Source organism: Clarias gariepinus, chromosome 6, assembly GCF_024256425.1.
Source record: "Clarias gariepinus isolate MV-2021 ecotype Netherlands chromosome 6, CGAR_prim_01v2, whole genome shotgun sequence".
Lineage (NCBI taxonomy): Eukaryota > Metazoa > Chordata > Actinopteri > Siluriformes > Clariidae > Clarias > Clarias gariepinus.
The window spans coordinates 19,242,274-19,257,957 of NC_071105.1; the positions used below are offsets into that span (position 1 = coordinate 19,242,274).

The following is a 15,684-nucleotide window of genomic DNA, read 5'->3' on the forward strand; positions in this document are numbered from 1 at the left end:
CTTCACTGAAATTTAAAAGGTTCGAACCTTTTCCAGCATGACAATGCTCCTGTGCACAAAGCGAGCTTTATGAAGCTGTTTAACTCCACTGAACACCTTTGGGGTGCCCCAGGCATCCTCACCTGACACCAGTGCCTGGCTTTACTAATGTTCTTGTGACTGAATGTACACAAATCCAGTTGTGGACTCAAATCCTTTTGTTTAAATTAATGATAAGAAATAAAAAATTTGATATTCTCATAATTAGGTCAATGTTGTCCATGTTTAATGGTGTGACATGAAGTTTTTTGACATCAACCATAAAGTTTGTGAGCAATGGAAAGCGGGGTCTTGTAGAGCGACTCCACAGAGAGAGTCCACAGCTAGATTGTCTCTTGCCCTACAGGCTAATACTAAGATTAGGCTAAACAAATATAGATTTTACCACAGTAAAGGTGTTGCAATACTGACAAAAACATTAGTCCATATTGTAATAGTTAGTCACAGTTATGACTCTTGGATGAAACTAACCAGTAGGCTATAAAAACATGGCAAATAGCTTCTGCATTGGTTCACTGAGTAGCCAAAACACAAGCAATTATTTCACTGGAATTTAATTAACCGTCATCATCATTATGGCAGGGCGCACACACGCTGAGTCACATACAAACACACACTAAGATAGACTATTTCCATCTTCCTTTCCTGCAAGTCCCTGTCATCTTTAAGATTCTCCCACCCTGCTCCTCCTCATTCTGCTTGTCCCTCATTATTGATTACAGTACATGCCTGCTCTTCTCAATGGCTTGCCACCTGCTCTTCTACATTCGCCTGATGATACTGCTCCACGTTTGGCACTGCCAATGAGCTAGAAGCTACTGCAGCAGACCGTATAGTAAACAAGCTGCAGCAGCATCCGCCTTTAAACCTTTAAGCTTTTTGTCACATAGCTTTTCCGTGTCACGTTTCCCATTAGATCTTTCCAATGATAGGAGACAAAGAGAAGTAGGTTGCAAAGATTTTAAATAGGCACACATAAGATACTAAATCACTCCACTTTGTGATTGGGCTTGTGCTGTCAGTACAGAAGATAAACCAATAGGCCGCTGTCCCTCCATAATGTAAAAAATTTACTGGGACACTGTTTAGAGCTTTAAAAAGCAGTTTAGAAACTTTGGACTGAGTGCAAAAGTAAAATCATCGAACTTGGATGTGAATTGGCTACAACTCTAAAACAGCTTTGGAATAAATTTCTTAATATTCCTGTAAAAACTCCAAAACCCCAGAAAAACCATTCTACTCTGGGATTTGGGGCCAAGCCTCAGCTGTGGCTCGTACAAATTCAGCTCTGTGAGGAAGGTTATTGTTATGCGTAAAACATGGCATACACTATACAAAGAGAAACTCTTAGGGGGTCATTATATAAGAGAAAGGCCTCATTAGAAAGCTAAACTTATGAAATAAAAATTCACAGCATTTTTAAAACTGCAGATTGGACATAGTCTTTAATCACATACAGTTTTGTTTTTCTCTGCATCCTGTATTCTGAATGAATTCTGGTAAAGTAAAATGTATTACTATTTCTAATCCTGAAGCAGCTACCAGCTGGCAGGAAACTCTTAATGCTCTTCAGAGAGCTCTAATTTTATAGTGTGTCCTGCTAAAAAATTCTTTCTTCGAAAGCAAAGCGGAATGTCCTGTTTTAGAACTCCTGTGGATGCCAAGAGGCCCTCTTGCTTGCTGTTATAGAAACGGGTGTTTGTGTGCGTTTTAATGTGTGTGTGAGTGAGAGAGAGAGAGAGAGAGAGAGAGAGTTTCAATATAAAGTAGAGACGATTCCTAGAAAGAACAATCATGTGTGTACATGTGAGATTTTTTTTTCAGGCTTGCGACATCTGCCTCAGTGTCAATTACCAAAACATATGCTCATGATGGACACGCACACATACAAAGCTTAGTTTTAGTACATAACTGTCAGCAATACAAATGTAATATAAAAATTACATCAACACATGTATCCCAATGAAATCTGAATCTGACGTCCTCCAATCAGCATCTATCATGACAGTTCTTTACTTTGTCCCACTAAAGGTCTACTCTTATTCTTTACAGCACCGTTTTAGAAACTTAAACCATTAACCATAATAGGTCTCCCTTGAAGAACAATGTTTTCTCTGTTCCTCTCTTTCTGTTTGTGGTTTGTGGTTGACGTTGGTGTTTGTGTGTGTGTGTGTGTGTGTGTGTGTGTGTGTGTGTGTGTGTGTGTGTGTATCTGGCCTTGTACCATGCAGTGTAATGCAGGAAAGAGGAGCACAAAATAGGAACTTGCCTTTCTCACTCACTCATCTCTCTTAACACAATGGACAAAATAAGAAATCATACTTTCTATGCATGATTTAGAAGTTGTTAGGTGTGTGTGTTTGTGTGTGTGTGTGTGTGTGTGTGTGTGTGAGAGAGAGAGAGAGAGAGAGAGAAAGAAAAAAAGAAAGAAAGAGAGAAAGAGAGCGCGCAAAGGATCAGGAGGCGTTCCACTCTCATAGCCATGGTAACTTTCCAGCACAGCATTTGACCTGCAACAGTCTCTCTCTCTCTCTCTCTCTCTCACACACACACACACACACACACACACACACACTTTTTCTTTTACTACCCTTGTGGGGACCTTTCGCATATAGCAGCAAATAACAGTCATGCTATATATACATATAAATAAGTCCTTTTTCTTATGGGAAGCAGACACATGTCCTTGTCTGATATTTCTATCTTTGTGGGCTGTGCAAAAATATTTAAGACACACACACACACAAACACATTAGACATATCTAGACTGGTGTTAGATTATCTAAGTCATGCATTTTTGCCTTTTTACAGAACTTCTATTGTTGCTAATAATTCATAGCCTGGAAAACAACTCATTTCCTGCTGTTCACACACATACGCACACAAATGTGCACACATACAGAGTGTGTGTGTGTGTGTGTGTGTGTGTGTTAGAGAGAGTAAGAGAGAAAGACATGATTCATTCCAGTAACACCTAGCAGCTGTGAAGTTTGTTAGTTAACCAGCTCTAATTATGCAACCGTGTAAAATATTGACAATAAGAGATGCGGTAGCTATTAACAGACAAACAGGCCTGGCGTGTGTGTGGGTGTATGTTGAAATAGTGTTGGAGTTCTCATGGTTGGTTCTTGTTGGACCAGGCTTGCTGCCAGGTTGCTACTGTAGCGAGGTAGGGAGAGGGGGGGGGGGGGTGGTTGTTGAACTGCTGAGTTCCTATTGTTCCAGTCAGATTCCAACTTTCTAAATAATAAAAAACTTAAAAGCCCACTTTTCTCTCAAAAAGAAAGAGACTTAAGGTACAGTCGTTTCTGCTACACATGTGTCTGATGTCCTGGTGTTTAAATTAAATAATAATTAAAGAGCCATATTTAACAACAATGGACATTTTCTAGAGTATTTCTATCAAACTAACAAAAAAAAAAATTCTATATGGTCTGTATATGTAATGTGATAGATCTGTTGAGTATCTAAGCAGTCGAACATTCATATTGCTAATAGCATAAACCACACATGGCCAGTTCCTCTATTCAAAAATATTTTTTGTTCATGCATTTCTGCTTAGATTGGGGAGGAAGGCTATTATGAACTCCAGTTTTATGACCTATAACATTTTCCCAAGGTTCTCTGAAATCTTTTAACATCATGTCAATTGCAATTGTAATTTTGTTGAGAACAGCAGGCAAATTACAATCCAATCATAATACCCTACAGGAATATGTAAATGGCTGATTCTTAATAACGTTTCTTCAATCAAGATATTATAAAATAAAGTGTGCCTGTTGTTTGCTAAATTGGTCTTTGTTTTTCTGTTAAACCATTCTCATTACTGTAGTCCTATTGCTTGGGATTGGGTGTAACCCTCTTCTGCTTGACTCTATTACTGTTTCAACAACACACCCTGACTCTAAACACATGGACAACAACAAAGACAATAGATCTATTACACACAAAGCATAGCTGTTCATTCTTGGCAAGACTTAAAAACACATGTGACTTGGAACCACATGCTGTGTGTCCTGTTTCATTTTACACTCTACGGGGAAGTGCCTGTCAGTGTCATGTCATATTTCTCTTTTGTACTTCACACTATATATATATCTATTTAACAATATATCTGTGTACTATTTACCAATTGTTCCAGCCACCTCCTCCTCCGTTAGATCTATATTTAATATAAATGTTTATCTGCTGGGTTCTCTTTCATATTCACCAACAGGGAAATTGGCGGTCATTATTATTTATTTTATTAATTTTATTATTTTATTAACTGTCTGAGATTGTCAGTAAATGTTAAAACAGACCAATTACTATTTATTATTATAATAAGAACAATAATGAAACCTGTTCCTATAGTTTACCCAGACACCTGCCTATGTTTTAGAATGACAATAAATCTCCACCCATTTCTATACCGCACTTCTTGCCATAGGAAGGGACCAGACAGTGGACATAAACACACACTCACTTCCATACACAGCCAGGCCAGTTACAGGCAAATGGCTTCTCTCCAGTATGTCTCCTCAGGTGAGCTTTAAGGTGGCTACTCTTGGTGTACATCTTGGCACAGCCTGGAAAGTTGCACTTGTGCATTTTGATGAGATCGGCCATTGGATTCTTCTGGAACTTCTGCGCTCCTCCGACTAGGAGACCACCTTGGAACCCGCCCAAATTAAGAGCATCCCCTCCACTACCCACAGGTTTTGCTGCGATTGGTACGGGCGCTATCCGCACAAACTTAGATGTGCTGTTGAGCCTGGCAGTTGGTGAAGATGAATTGGTGGCAGAGGGTAGAAACTGAGGGACTAGTGCAAAGGTCTGTCCCTGGATGTTAACAAGCAGTTGAGCAATTTTTATGTCTGTGCTTGGGTTAGGGGACTGAGTTGTTGAGGGAGGAGTTGCAGCCCCACTGGGGCCCTGATTCTCCTGTTTGATCTGAAGTGGTTGGATTTGAAGAATTACAGGCATCCCGCTTTCACCACTGCTGGGATTGGTGGAAGTGCTGTTCTCAGTGGGGACAGAACTACTTTGTGTCTCCTTCTTTATTACATCCTGTGCCTGCATGCTTGGGTCTTGATTACTTGGAATACTATCTGTGCTTTTGGTCTCATTATCCACTCTGAAGTTTGATGGAAGCTTAACTACTGACAAAGTTTGATTAGAATGATGCTGAGATCCAATTGTGCTTGTCTCTGGCACCCTTGATGAAGACTCTTCCATGACCACCAAACCTGTTCCCAATCCGAGGTCCAGCTCCAACTCCAGTCCAAGGTGTGAGTTACCCTCATGCTTGAGAGACACCAAGCCATTCATGTTCTCTTCTAAGAACTCTTCAATTTCCTCCAGGGTTGGCTGGAAAGGTTCAGGAGTTTCCTCTTCCATGTTTGAGGTTGACCAGATTGGTAAGTCAAAGTTCTCTTCCTTCAAGCTGTCAATTTGCGAGTTCCAGAGGATGCCTGCTAGAGGAGTTGAGGTTACAGTATTACCCTCTGCATTGTTGCCACCTCCACTACCAAGGGAAGTATGGGATAATAGGAAGTTGAGGATGCCATCTTGACTCTCAGTGCTTGATGTACTTTTGTAGCTTGAACTAAGGACTTGGGAATCTGGGGAGGAGCAGGAACGCAGACTCGAGGCATCACTGAGGTCGTCTTCTGAGAATGGTGAAGGCATTACCTTATAGCTCCCTGAGTCTGACACCATATCTGATAAATGGTAGACCACGGGTGAGGCAGAGTCTACGCCACTGTAAGAAAGGAAGTTCTCTTCAGTTGACAAGAAATGATCCACCATTCCCTAGATTTCCCCTTTTCTTTAAATTAATAAAAAAAAACTCCTATATTGGTGAACAGTAAATTCCTATTCCTCAGGCTAGGGGGAACTGATGGAGTCCATGTAAAGTGAGAATGCTGTTTTTGCTCACAGCAGGAAAGAAATATTGTGGTTCACACATACACCACAAGTTCCAGGCTGCACCTACACCAAAAGAAGAGAGAGGATCAGATGTCAATACTACTTTTTCCTTTTTTTACTATGAGACATTTCATTTTAATGTTTAGGTTATGTAAAAATAATCACTAAAACCAATCAAGTGTCAACCACAAAAACAAATATTATTGCTGCTAAGACTTAAGGTGCGTTCTGATCGGCCTGAAATATACTGTGACGTATACTTCACAGGGTGTTCAGTCATGTTATGCTTGATTCCTAACCGCAGTGAGCGAAAATGTTCAGTTCAAAGGAAACTGCGAAGGATGTAGGGAACAACTGAACTATGGGTCTTCACTTCACCGGAAAAGGGAATGAAAATTTTCCCATAAGTCATTGCTTCTTGTTGAAGTGTGAAAACATTTTAGCTAAAAAAATTACATATATATTTATTATCATTAGTATCGAGGAAGACATTATATTAATAAGACACAATAATTTTATCAAGAAATCCATAGTATGATATAGGCTAGTGATCTGTAAACAAATACATAAATCTCCATGCATATTTAATCAATTATTATTATTATTCAATAATATATTTACGAGTTTTACACGTTTTAATAACATATGTTTTATAATGATCAGTTTTGGTTCCAATAGGCTAAATATTCAATATTTAATGTCCGTAGTGTGAAATTTCCACAGCAGCAGCGACAGCTATCCGAGGTGCTTATGTTACCATGGTAACTCACGGAGGAAGTGACGTCTGTGCTGTTGACTTCGCAGGTTGTTCCGAATGGTGGACTTTTGTCGAGGGAAGTGTCCCTTCACCGATATTCTCAAACGGGGAAGGGAGTAGGGATCACCCAGTGAAGTAGACTTCGGAATAAACCGCAGCATGTGTCACTTGGTTATTATTTCCGCCGCTAGATGGCGGGCGAGCGCACTGTAAAATCAGTGTTAGAGAATTTCTCTCACGCAGCGGACACTGTGAGGGAAGCGTTTTGTAGTTAGATATCGAGGTAACACGATGACTGTTCGACGTACCATACTAGCAGCTTACAAAATACAGGGTAATTTATTAGCTTAATAATAACACTGTTACAGTTGGCGATGGTAGAAGGAATGACAGAGTAAATACAGATATCTGGAATTAAATGTTCGGGTTTTCCCTCTGTGATTTGTAAATAGTTGCAAGAAGTCTTACACAAAATATGCGAGATATGGTGTGTCTGTCATATGTACACGCACACCCATCACGGTTAGTGATGTGACAGTGATATTTGACTCTTATAACACACCCCTTCCACACCATTGCACAGAATGACAGGTAGCACTTTCTAAATGAATGCTGTTCGTATTTTTTTTTATATCGGAATGTGGAATTCAGGAGAACAGGCTGTGAGTATGTAGCTGATTAAAAGTAATTGCTCCGTACATGCTGCGCCTCTTTAGCGTCTGTTTTTCTCTGCCTGGCTGTGTGACCGACAGTAACCTCCGTGCGCGCGCCACTCACAAACTGTCAACACGCCGAGCAGTGAGCACGCGCAGCACTTTTAATAGCGCTTCAGTCACCCGCGTGCGCTGCACTCAGGTTACACGCAACAAATTACCTTCAATCAGTAGCCATGCAAGAGATTGCAATGCTAGTCTAAATGACCTCTTCTTCGTTTGGACAAATAACAGTAAAGAAAGCGTGTTTATTATTCACTCTTCAGCCTGCACAGGAACGCATGTCGCCCAACATCCATGCATATCGCTTTAAGTACTAAATTATTAATTGCTTATATATACAGCATATATATAATTTTAAAACGTGCACATAAAAGCTTGCACATGTATATATCGGGTATTGATTACAGCGTGGATTTATTTTAATGGCACTGCTTACGAATAGCATGTTAATCAATAATTCATCAAAGAAATGTGAATAGTTGATTCCACAAGTCGATCCCATACCCCCTGCCTCCAGCTCTTCAACGTAAACATGTTTTCGTCCAAGCCAGTGTGTGTGCGCGCGTGCCGCAGCATACGAAAGCAGAAGACACACACACACACATAATCCAAAGAATCCAAAAAGAGTCTTGGTAAAGCCTCTTACCCCTTTATTTCCAGCAGTCCGCTTATAAAGCCAACGATTGTGTTTTTATATATATATTCACTACTCCTGTGGATAAGAATGGCCGAACTGGCGCACTTGCCCTTGAAGCCCTCCTCACGCGGTGTTGCTACACACTACTGGCCAGATACGCGGCACTGTAGTTGTACTATGTCTGAGACACGTGACCACAAAGCGCGTTACAGGACCGAGAATGAGAGGTAGGGCGCGAGGGCTCGTCCAGGACGCACGATCTGATTGGTTGGCGAGGACGCAGGGCGGAGTTTAGCGGTTCGCGTCATCGCGCGAGAGCTGGTTGTGTTTTGGGTGTCGGGCGCGTGGACTCTGAGAAGCGGAACATGCCACTTCCAGCTTTTCCTTCCCGTCTTTATCTGAACGATGCTGAAGGGAAAACTGCGGGCACCAGTCCAAAAAGATGGCTGTTTAAAAGCAACAATATAGCACGTTTGTAAGATACAGTTACAGTTATGCACACAAACAACACAGATATATTGTCAGGCCTCAAGAAAATGAACAACTGGAACCTTCCTAAAATATGTCCCCAATTTTGTGTCCACAAATGTCCCCAAATATTTTCCTTAGAATAACACAAATTCCAAAATAATCAAAAATGTGTAAATCATTTAAAGATTCAAAGATTTTTTTAAGACTAAACAAACAATGTTTTTTCCAAAATAGTTACAGAGAAGCTTAACCACTTTTTTCAAGCATAAAATTCTCCTTTATGTATTTATTTTTAGGTTTATCCACATGATAATATACCCACTCATCATTTATAGCGTTTTATCCTGTATATGAAGGACCTGACGTCTGTCCCAGGAGATGTAGGGCACGAGGCAGGGTACACAATGGACAGGATGCCATTTCATTGCAGGGCACACACACACTCGCATGCTCATTCAAACTACTGGCAATTTGCAAATGCTAATTAGGCATCAACATGTCTTTGGACCGATGAGGGCCCCAGAGTACCCGGAGGAAACCCACCAAGCATTGGAACAACATACAAACTCCATGCACCCTCCCAAGACCTTGGAGGTATAGGGCGACATTGCTAACCACTAAGTCACTGTGCCACCAACTTCAAGTTTACCGACTGAAGCGTTAATCCAAACAATGTAATGGCTATTGCAAGTGATTGAGTTTGTGTCCTGCAATCATTCTTGTGTTTGAAATCCTTCCATTCATGCTTGAAATTATTATGTAATTGTTGCAACATCATATATTAATTGGCAGTTTAATAACACCAAGCTGTTTAAAGCAGTTCTTTTTAAGAGCAACCTACATACAGTGATATCTGACCTTTAAGCAAAGTGTATTTTTTGACAATACACATCATTGCCATTTTTGTCTAATAAAGGAAGACTATATACAAGGGAATACTACATCTGACATCTTTTCAATTCAATTCAATTCAATTTTATTTATATAGCGCTTTTAACAATGGTCATTGTCTCAAAGCAGCTTCACAAAAATTAAAGAATTTTATTTTATTTATATATTTTTTTTTTAGAAAAGAAAAGAAAATATTTGGAAGTGTGTATGTGTGAGAAAAATGTGTCTAGATAATAATTAAATGAATGAATGATGAATGAAATGTCTCTGATGAGCAAGCCAAGGGTGACGGCGACGGTGGCAAGGAAAAACTCCCTGAGATGGCAATAGGAAGAAACCTTGAGAGGAACCAGACTCAATCAGGGAACCCATCCTCATCTGGGTGAATGATGTGACATCACTGACAATTGTAAGCTGTTGAGTTCTTGTAAATATTTAAAGCATTTTTGAACACTGCATTAACACAATTATATTTTAACCAACAATCTTATCAGATGCTTTTTTAAAATACTTTGTGCACTTAATTTTTATACTTTACTTTATTTTACACCTAACTATAATAGACTATTCATATAGTTATGTTTGTTCAGGTGCTGAATTGTAGGGGGTAATCTTAGGAAGATCTTCTATCATTTACCTCTCTGATGCATCTAATGTTATTTTTGAGACTTGACAACCATAGAATAATGAAATGTATAACTGAATTATCATCTTTGCCTCCCTCATCCTCCCCATCAGTGTTGCTAATGGGCCCAACTACATTCAAACTAAACAAACTGTATGGTTTATTTCTAGGAAGTCCCTCAATGCATAACAACATTATACTCCTAAATGATTATGTACTGTATGTGTTTTCGTGGTGGTAAACCACCACCCGTCATGCTTGAATTGAATGTTCTTTGATTAATATTATGAGAATGGACAACATGTTTTATATGTGTGTAATCTGAGAAGCACAGGTAATGCCCAATAAATAGTTGCTGGACACCGTGGATAATTTAAAGAAATATTTTTAAATTATTTGTTTGCATTTGAATTAAATATTGGTATGGGATGCAATAACTTTGATAAGTTGTTGTCACCTGTTGTCTCTCCAATTTCATTCCACAAAAGTATTATCAGTTTAGAAGGGCAAGAGCTCCACGTGCTTGGCCAGAGACTATATGAGTTCTTTGACCTCCACCTGTCTCTATGCTGTCACCACAGTGTCACCAGCTTCTCTCCTAGATTGCAGCACTGCACGTGTCATCTGATCGCATGATGTACTTTTTAAAGACCTAGTGTGCAGAGAACCATTACAGAGAACCAGAATCAGTGCCAGTATAAGAACCAGAAACAGTGCTATTAAAGCTGCATTTTAATATACTGTATTTAGTAGTGAAATACAATGCTCGACATATCCTAGAAAGGAACTTTGGACAACTTTCCCATTCAGGTGAAGATTTAAACATTTAGAGAATCAAATATGAAATCCATCAGCTGTTAGATAAATAACAGTATTGTAGTTGGCACAGATAGTACAGTACTATTTTCAGAATGGTGCAGAAAGGACAACATATCCTACAAAGGGTCACCATGTTTGTTTGGGGGGCACAGGTCAACCTGCTCAATAAGGCTTTAAAAATGCATGTGCACAAATTGCTTAATTTTCCATTTTACAAATGTAAAGGCATCCCATCTCAAAGTTATTCTGGGAAAGGTAGTAATTATGCACATCCACATAATTAACAAGGAGGCTGTTTTAATTTAGACCTTTGCCTCCTCCACACCAACCAAAAATACACACTACACTACAAAGCAGATTAAGGAAGAAAAAACAGTATTGTTGTACACTGTGCTGTCTGGATGCAATACATGCTTGTAAACTCTATTCTGGTTAATCCATCTATCCATTTTATATACCGCTTATCCTGTGTAGGGCCGCATGTGGCCAGGAGCCTATCCCAAGAGACTCAGCATATATCTTGGATGGGGTACCAACTAATTGCAGATCACTATCACATACACTTGCACATCCAATCATACACTGTAGGCAACCCTGGAGGTGCAAGGTGCCAATGCTAGATAGGTCACAATGTTGCCATTGCTGCTAATGCTTGTGAATAAAACATGCCGATTTGTTAATTGATCACACACAAATAATGCACGCAAACAGCTCAGAAAGATACAAAAACTAACTGTTCTGAGCACTAGCACTAGTTTTCTTATGACCTGCTGTTACCCTCTAATGAACAGATCAAGCTGTTGTACTCTGGATTGTGTTGGGTTGTTGGACTCAGTAATGGGGGATTACAGTGGTCAGATGCTAAAGGCCCCTTACTCAAACGTTGCAATCACAGACTGTCTATCTCAGGGATTAAACTGTTGCCTTTTGCCCTAGTTACACACAGACACACACTGAAACACACTTTATAATGCTTTTAATCATAGTGAAGCAATGATAGCGACTGGCACAGGGAGTAGAAATGCTTAACTGTTTCAACATGGAAAGAGTGGCAAAGGCACTTTAAAATCAGTTCAGGCAATGCATTAAGTTGTTCCAAGGATACATAAATACAAAGAGCGTTTTAAAGTTCAAAATTCTGAAAAAAAATCCAGAATTTGGCAGTTTAACTGCTCAAGGTCTCTTAGCCACCATTCTTGCTCATTAGAAAAAGATCCTTCTCTTTCCTGTGAGTAAGCAAGCAGCACATTGCCTGTTTATTTAAGTGTAATGATGTATGAAGCATGTTGCTGTGCAAGTGGCTGGAGTTGTATACGATGAAGGAAAACACCTGACACGTTGGAAGCATTTAGGTAATCTGCAGCACATCATGCAATAAGTAATCACATGTGAGAAACATCAACGCGTGCACTTATCAACTATGAAACAACTGCAAACTCACTTGTGTGATCATATGAAGTAAACAAAGTCATTTTATTTCAGCCCACGCAATCTCAGAAATAAATGCTTCAATTAACACAAGCCTGTTGTGGGTTGCTTTGCAGTACATTTAAGTACTAAAAAATGCATAAAATGCTGGCTATAATCATCATCATTTATGCACACATCCATCACACACATTCCCTGTTTAGATTATTATATATATTCACAGGAGACTATAAGAGTAAACCACCTACAAGGCCAAAATCTGACTCTGCATGAAATTATGGCAACAGAACTACACTGGGACTTTGCATCATGTGAAACAATTTCATGAAAAAAAAAGAATCTAAAAGGTTTTTCATCTAACAAAACTAATATTTAGTCGAATTTGGGGAAAGGTACATCCCCTGATGTTGGTATATCTCCAAGTCAATTTTATTTTAATTATAAAACATTTTAGATATGAACATGATGTTTTGTCCGGCTGTAATAAGTTTAACTTTTATTTACTTTGCTTTTTACTTTGCTTTACTAGTAATGACATTACATTTACAAAAAGTAGGGGGAAAATTCAGTCCGCACTCATCAGTGGTCTTCAGTCATCAGTTGACCTTGGCCTGGCACTGTGTCATCTTTAAAAGACTGCTTTCTAAATCAGTATTGCATAAATCAGTATATGGTTAATAGAGCAATCTTCACATATTTGTGCATGTTTGCACATGATCTTGAGGGCATGCCCAAAATGCACATGACCATATGTATATATATATATATATGTTGCAGTAAACATTGAGGTGAGCAGCTATTTAGGGATGTTATCAAAGCAGCATAACAAGCCTAACTTATTAAAAGGCAAATTGACAGTAAGACAAGCAGCTTTGGTGTGTAGAGTGGTGCATATTAATTATTAATATGTGACTGGTTTTTCTGCACGTAACTGTCATTAATTTATAGCAGCATAACTTGTGGTATTATAGGTATTAAAATGTATAATAATAATAATTCTACTTTATACTAGAGTCACTGCACCAATAGGAATTTATTTTATTTAAGACTATTTCTGTCCTTAGTGATTTATATTAGGCAATATCAACTGTGATCACATACAGTACTGTACACTGTCCAGTGGGCATGTAGACTGGACTTTGGGTGATATGTAGATATGTCACTCACCCCCTTATTGTCTATACCGCTTTATCCTGTATTCAGAGTCGCGGAGTCTATCCCAGGAGACTTAGGCAAGGAAAGGCTAGGCAAGTTTATTTGTATAGCACATACACAATGGTAATTCAAAGTGCTTTGCATAAAAGAGAAGAAAATAATTATAAAAAGAGATAGCAAATAATAGCAGTAAAACCTTTAAAATTATATAAATTTGATTTAAAATAAAAATGGTTTTAAAACTTAAAAAATGTAAGGTAAACATAAAATACAGTGCAGTCATTTCGGACGTGGCACAGTGCTCATTCAATAAATCCTCGATTTAAATGTGACTAATGTTTTAGCACATCTGATCTGGAAGCTGGTTCCAACTGTGGGCAGCATAATGGCTAAACGCGGACTCCCCTTGTTTTCTGTGAACCCTTGGTATTTCTAACTGACTCGATCCTAACGATCTGAATGGTCTGTTAAAGTAGGTTTATTTTCAATGAGCATATCTGCAATGTATTTAGGTCCTAGACCATTGAGTGATTTATAAATGAGTAAAAGTACTTTAAAACATATCCTAAATGTTACAGAAAGCCAGTGCAAGGGCCTGAGGACTGGTGTGATGTGCTTAGATTTTCTGGTTCTAGTCAGAGTCCTGGCAGCAGCGTTCTGGATGAGCTGCAGCTGTCTAATGGTCTTCTTGGGAAGGCCGGTGAGGAGACCATTACAATAATCCACCCTGCTGGTGATAAAGGCATGGACAAGTTTCTCCAAGTCTTGATTGGAAAAAAACATCAAATTCTTGCAATGTTTTTAAGATGATAGTATGCTGATTTACTGTAGTCTGTCTCCAGAATCACCCCAAGATTTTTGACATGAACAAAAATCTTGTTCAATCTTGTGCCACTTAGGGCACGAGGCAGGGTACACCCTGAACAGGGTGCCAATCCATCGCAGGGCACACACACATTTATCAAATCAAATTCAAATTCAAATTTCATTTGTCACATACACAGTCATACACAGTACGATATGCAGTGAAATGCTTGTACGACCGCCAGTGACCTTAAAAAGAAAATAAAAGCTATATATAAGGAATAAATATTAATAAAAAGAAATACGAAAGAAAATAAATTTAACTAGTAAAATAAACTGTACAAATAAGGGCATAATAAAAATATTACAAAATATAGAAATATAGGAATATAGGGGAAAAAAGGTATATATATATAAAGTGGCAATGGCTGTGCAAATATGCATGAAAAGTGAAAATTTACACACTATGGGCAATTTGGGAACACCAATTAGCCTAATCTGCATGTCTTTCGACTGTGGGAGGAAACCGGAGTACCGGGAGGAAATCCACCAAGCACGTGGAGAACATGCAAACCCCATGCACACAGAGACAGGAATTAAATCTGGCTGGGAATCAAACCTAGACCCTGAAGATGCAAGGCAACAATGCTAACCACTACACTACCTTTCCACCTGTAGCAAATGTGTAGAATGGAAAATAAAATATTACTTATAACTCTGTAAAGATGCCCTAAAAGTGACTGAACTTCAGTATGATGGTTGAAAATATTCCTAAATGCATTTGGGGTGTGAACATTTTTATTATTGTAATGTGTCCAGAAAAACATTCACAGTAAGTCTCTACTTTGTATGATCTTGAAGATGTCCCGCAGTCCTCCCTTTGCCTAGTGGATACCAGAAAAAGGTAATTGGCGAGGATAGAAGTAGTCAGCACTCTTGACTTGCACATCCAGCGTTCGGGTCCAAGGCTCACCTCAAAGTCTGTGTGCATGGAGTTTGCATGTTCTCCCCGTGTTTAGTGGTTTCCTTCAGGTTCTCCTTGGGGTTTCCTGCCATAGTCCAGATTAGTCCATGCAGATTATGCTAATTGGCATTCCCAAATTGCCCGTAGTGTGTGAATAAGTGTGTGATTGTACGTAGGTGTGTGTGCCCTGTGATGGATCGGCAACCCGTCCAGGGTGTCCCTCGTGTCCTAAGTCTTCTGGACTAGGCTCCAGGCTCCCCCTGCAACTCCGTATACAGTATAAAGTGGTATAGACAACGAGTGAGTAAGGAGTCTCTATCAAACACCATTTGGCTTTACAATTGAATACATTTTTGCATTGCATATAAAGTAAGTGTGTAGTGTTGTGTTAAAAGCAAAAATGGTTTTGTTTGCCCACTCCTACACACATTTAGGAAGGCATGATAAAATACTTCAACACGGCATCTG

At 39.1% G+C, this 15,684-nt stretch overlaps 1 protein-coding gene across 3 annotated transcripts in view; it reads right to left on the reverse strand.

Annotated features, from left to right (window-relative positions):
* Positions 1-8,213, reverse strand: part of LOC128526875 (Krueppel-like factor 15) — a 28,992-nt gene extending 20,779 nt beyond the window's left edge. For all 3 annotated transcript variants that reach the window (XM_053499072.1, XM_053499071.1, XM_053499070.1), the window contains exons 1-2: positions 8,069-8,213; positions 4,505-6,012 (exon numbers count right to left, since the gene is read on the reverse strand). In XM_053499072.1, the coding sequence (XP_053355047.1) occupies positions 4,505-5,829 (1,325 nt within the window). In that variant the 5' untranslated portion in view covers positions 5,830-6,012; positions 8,069-8,213. The remainder of the gene's footprint in view (positions 1-4,504; positions 6,013-8,068) is intronic.
* Between the last annotated feature and the right edge of the window lie 7,471 nt (positions 8,214-15,684).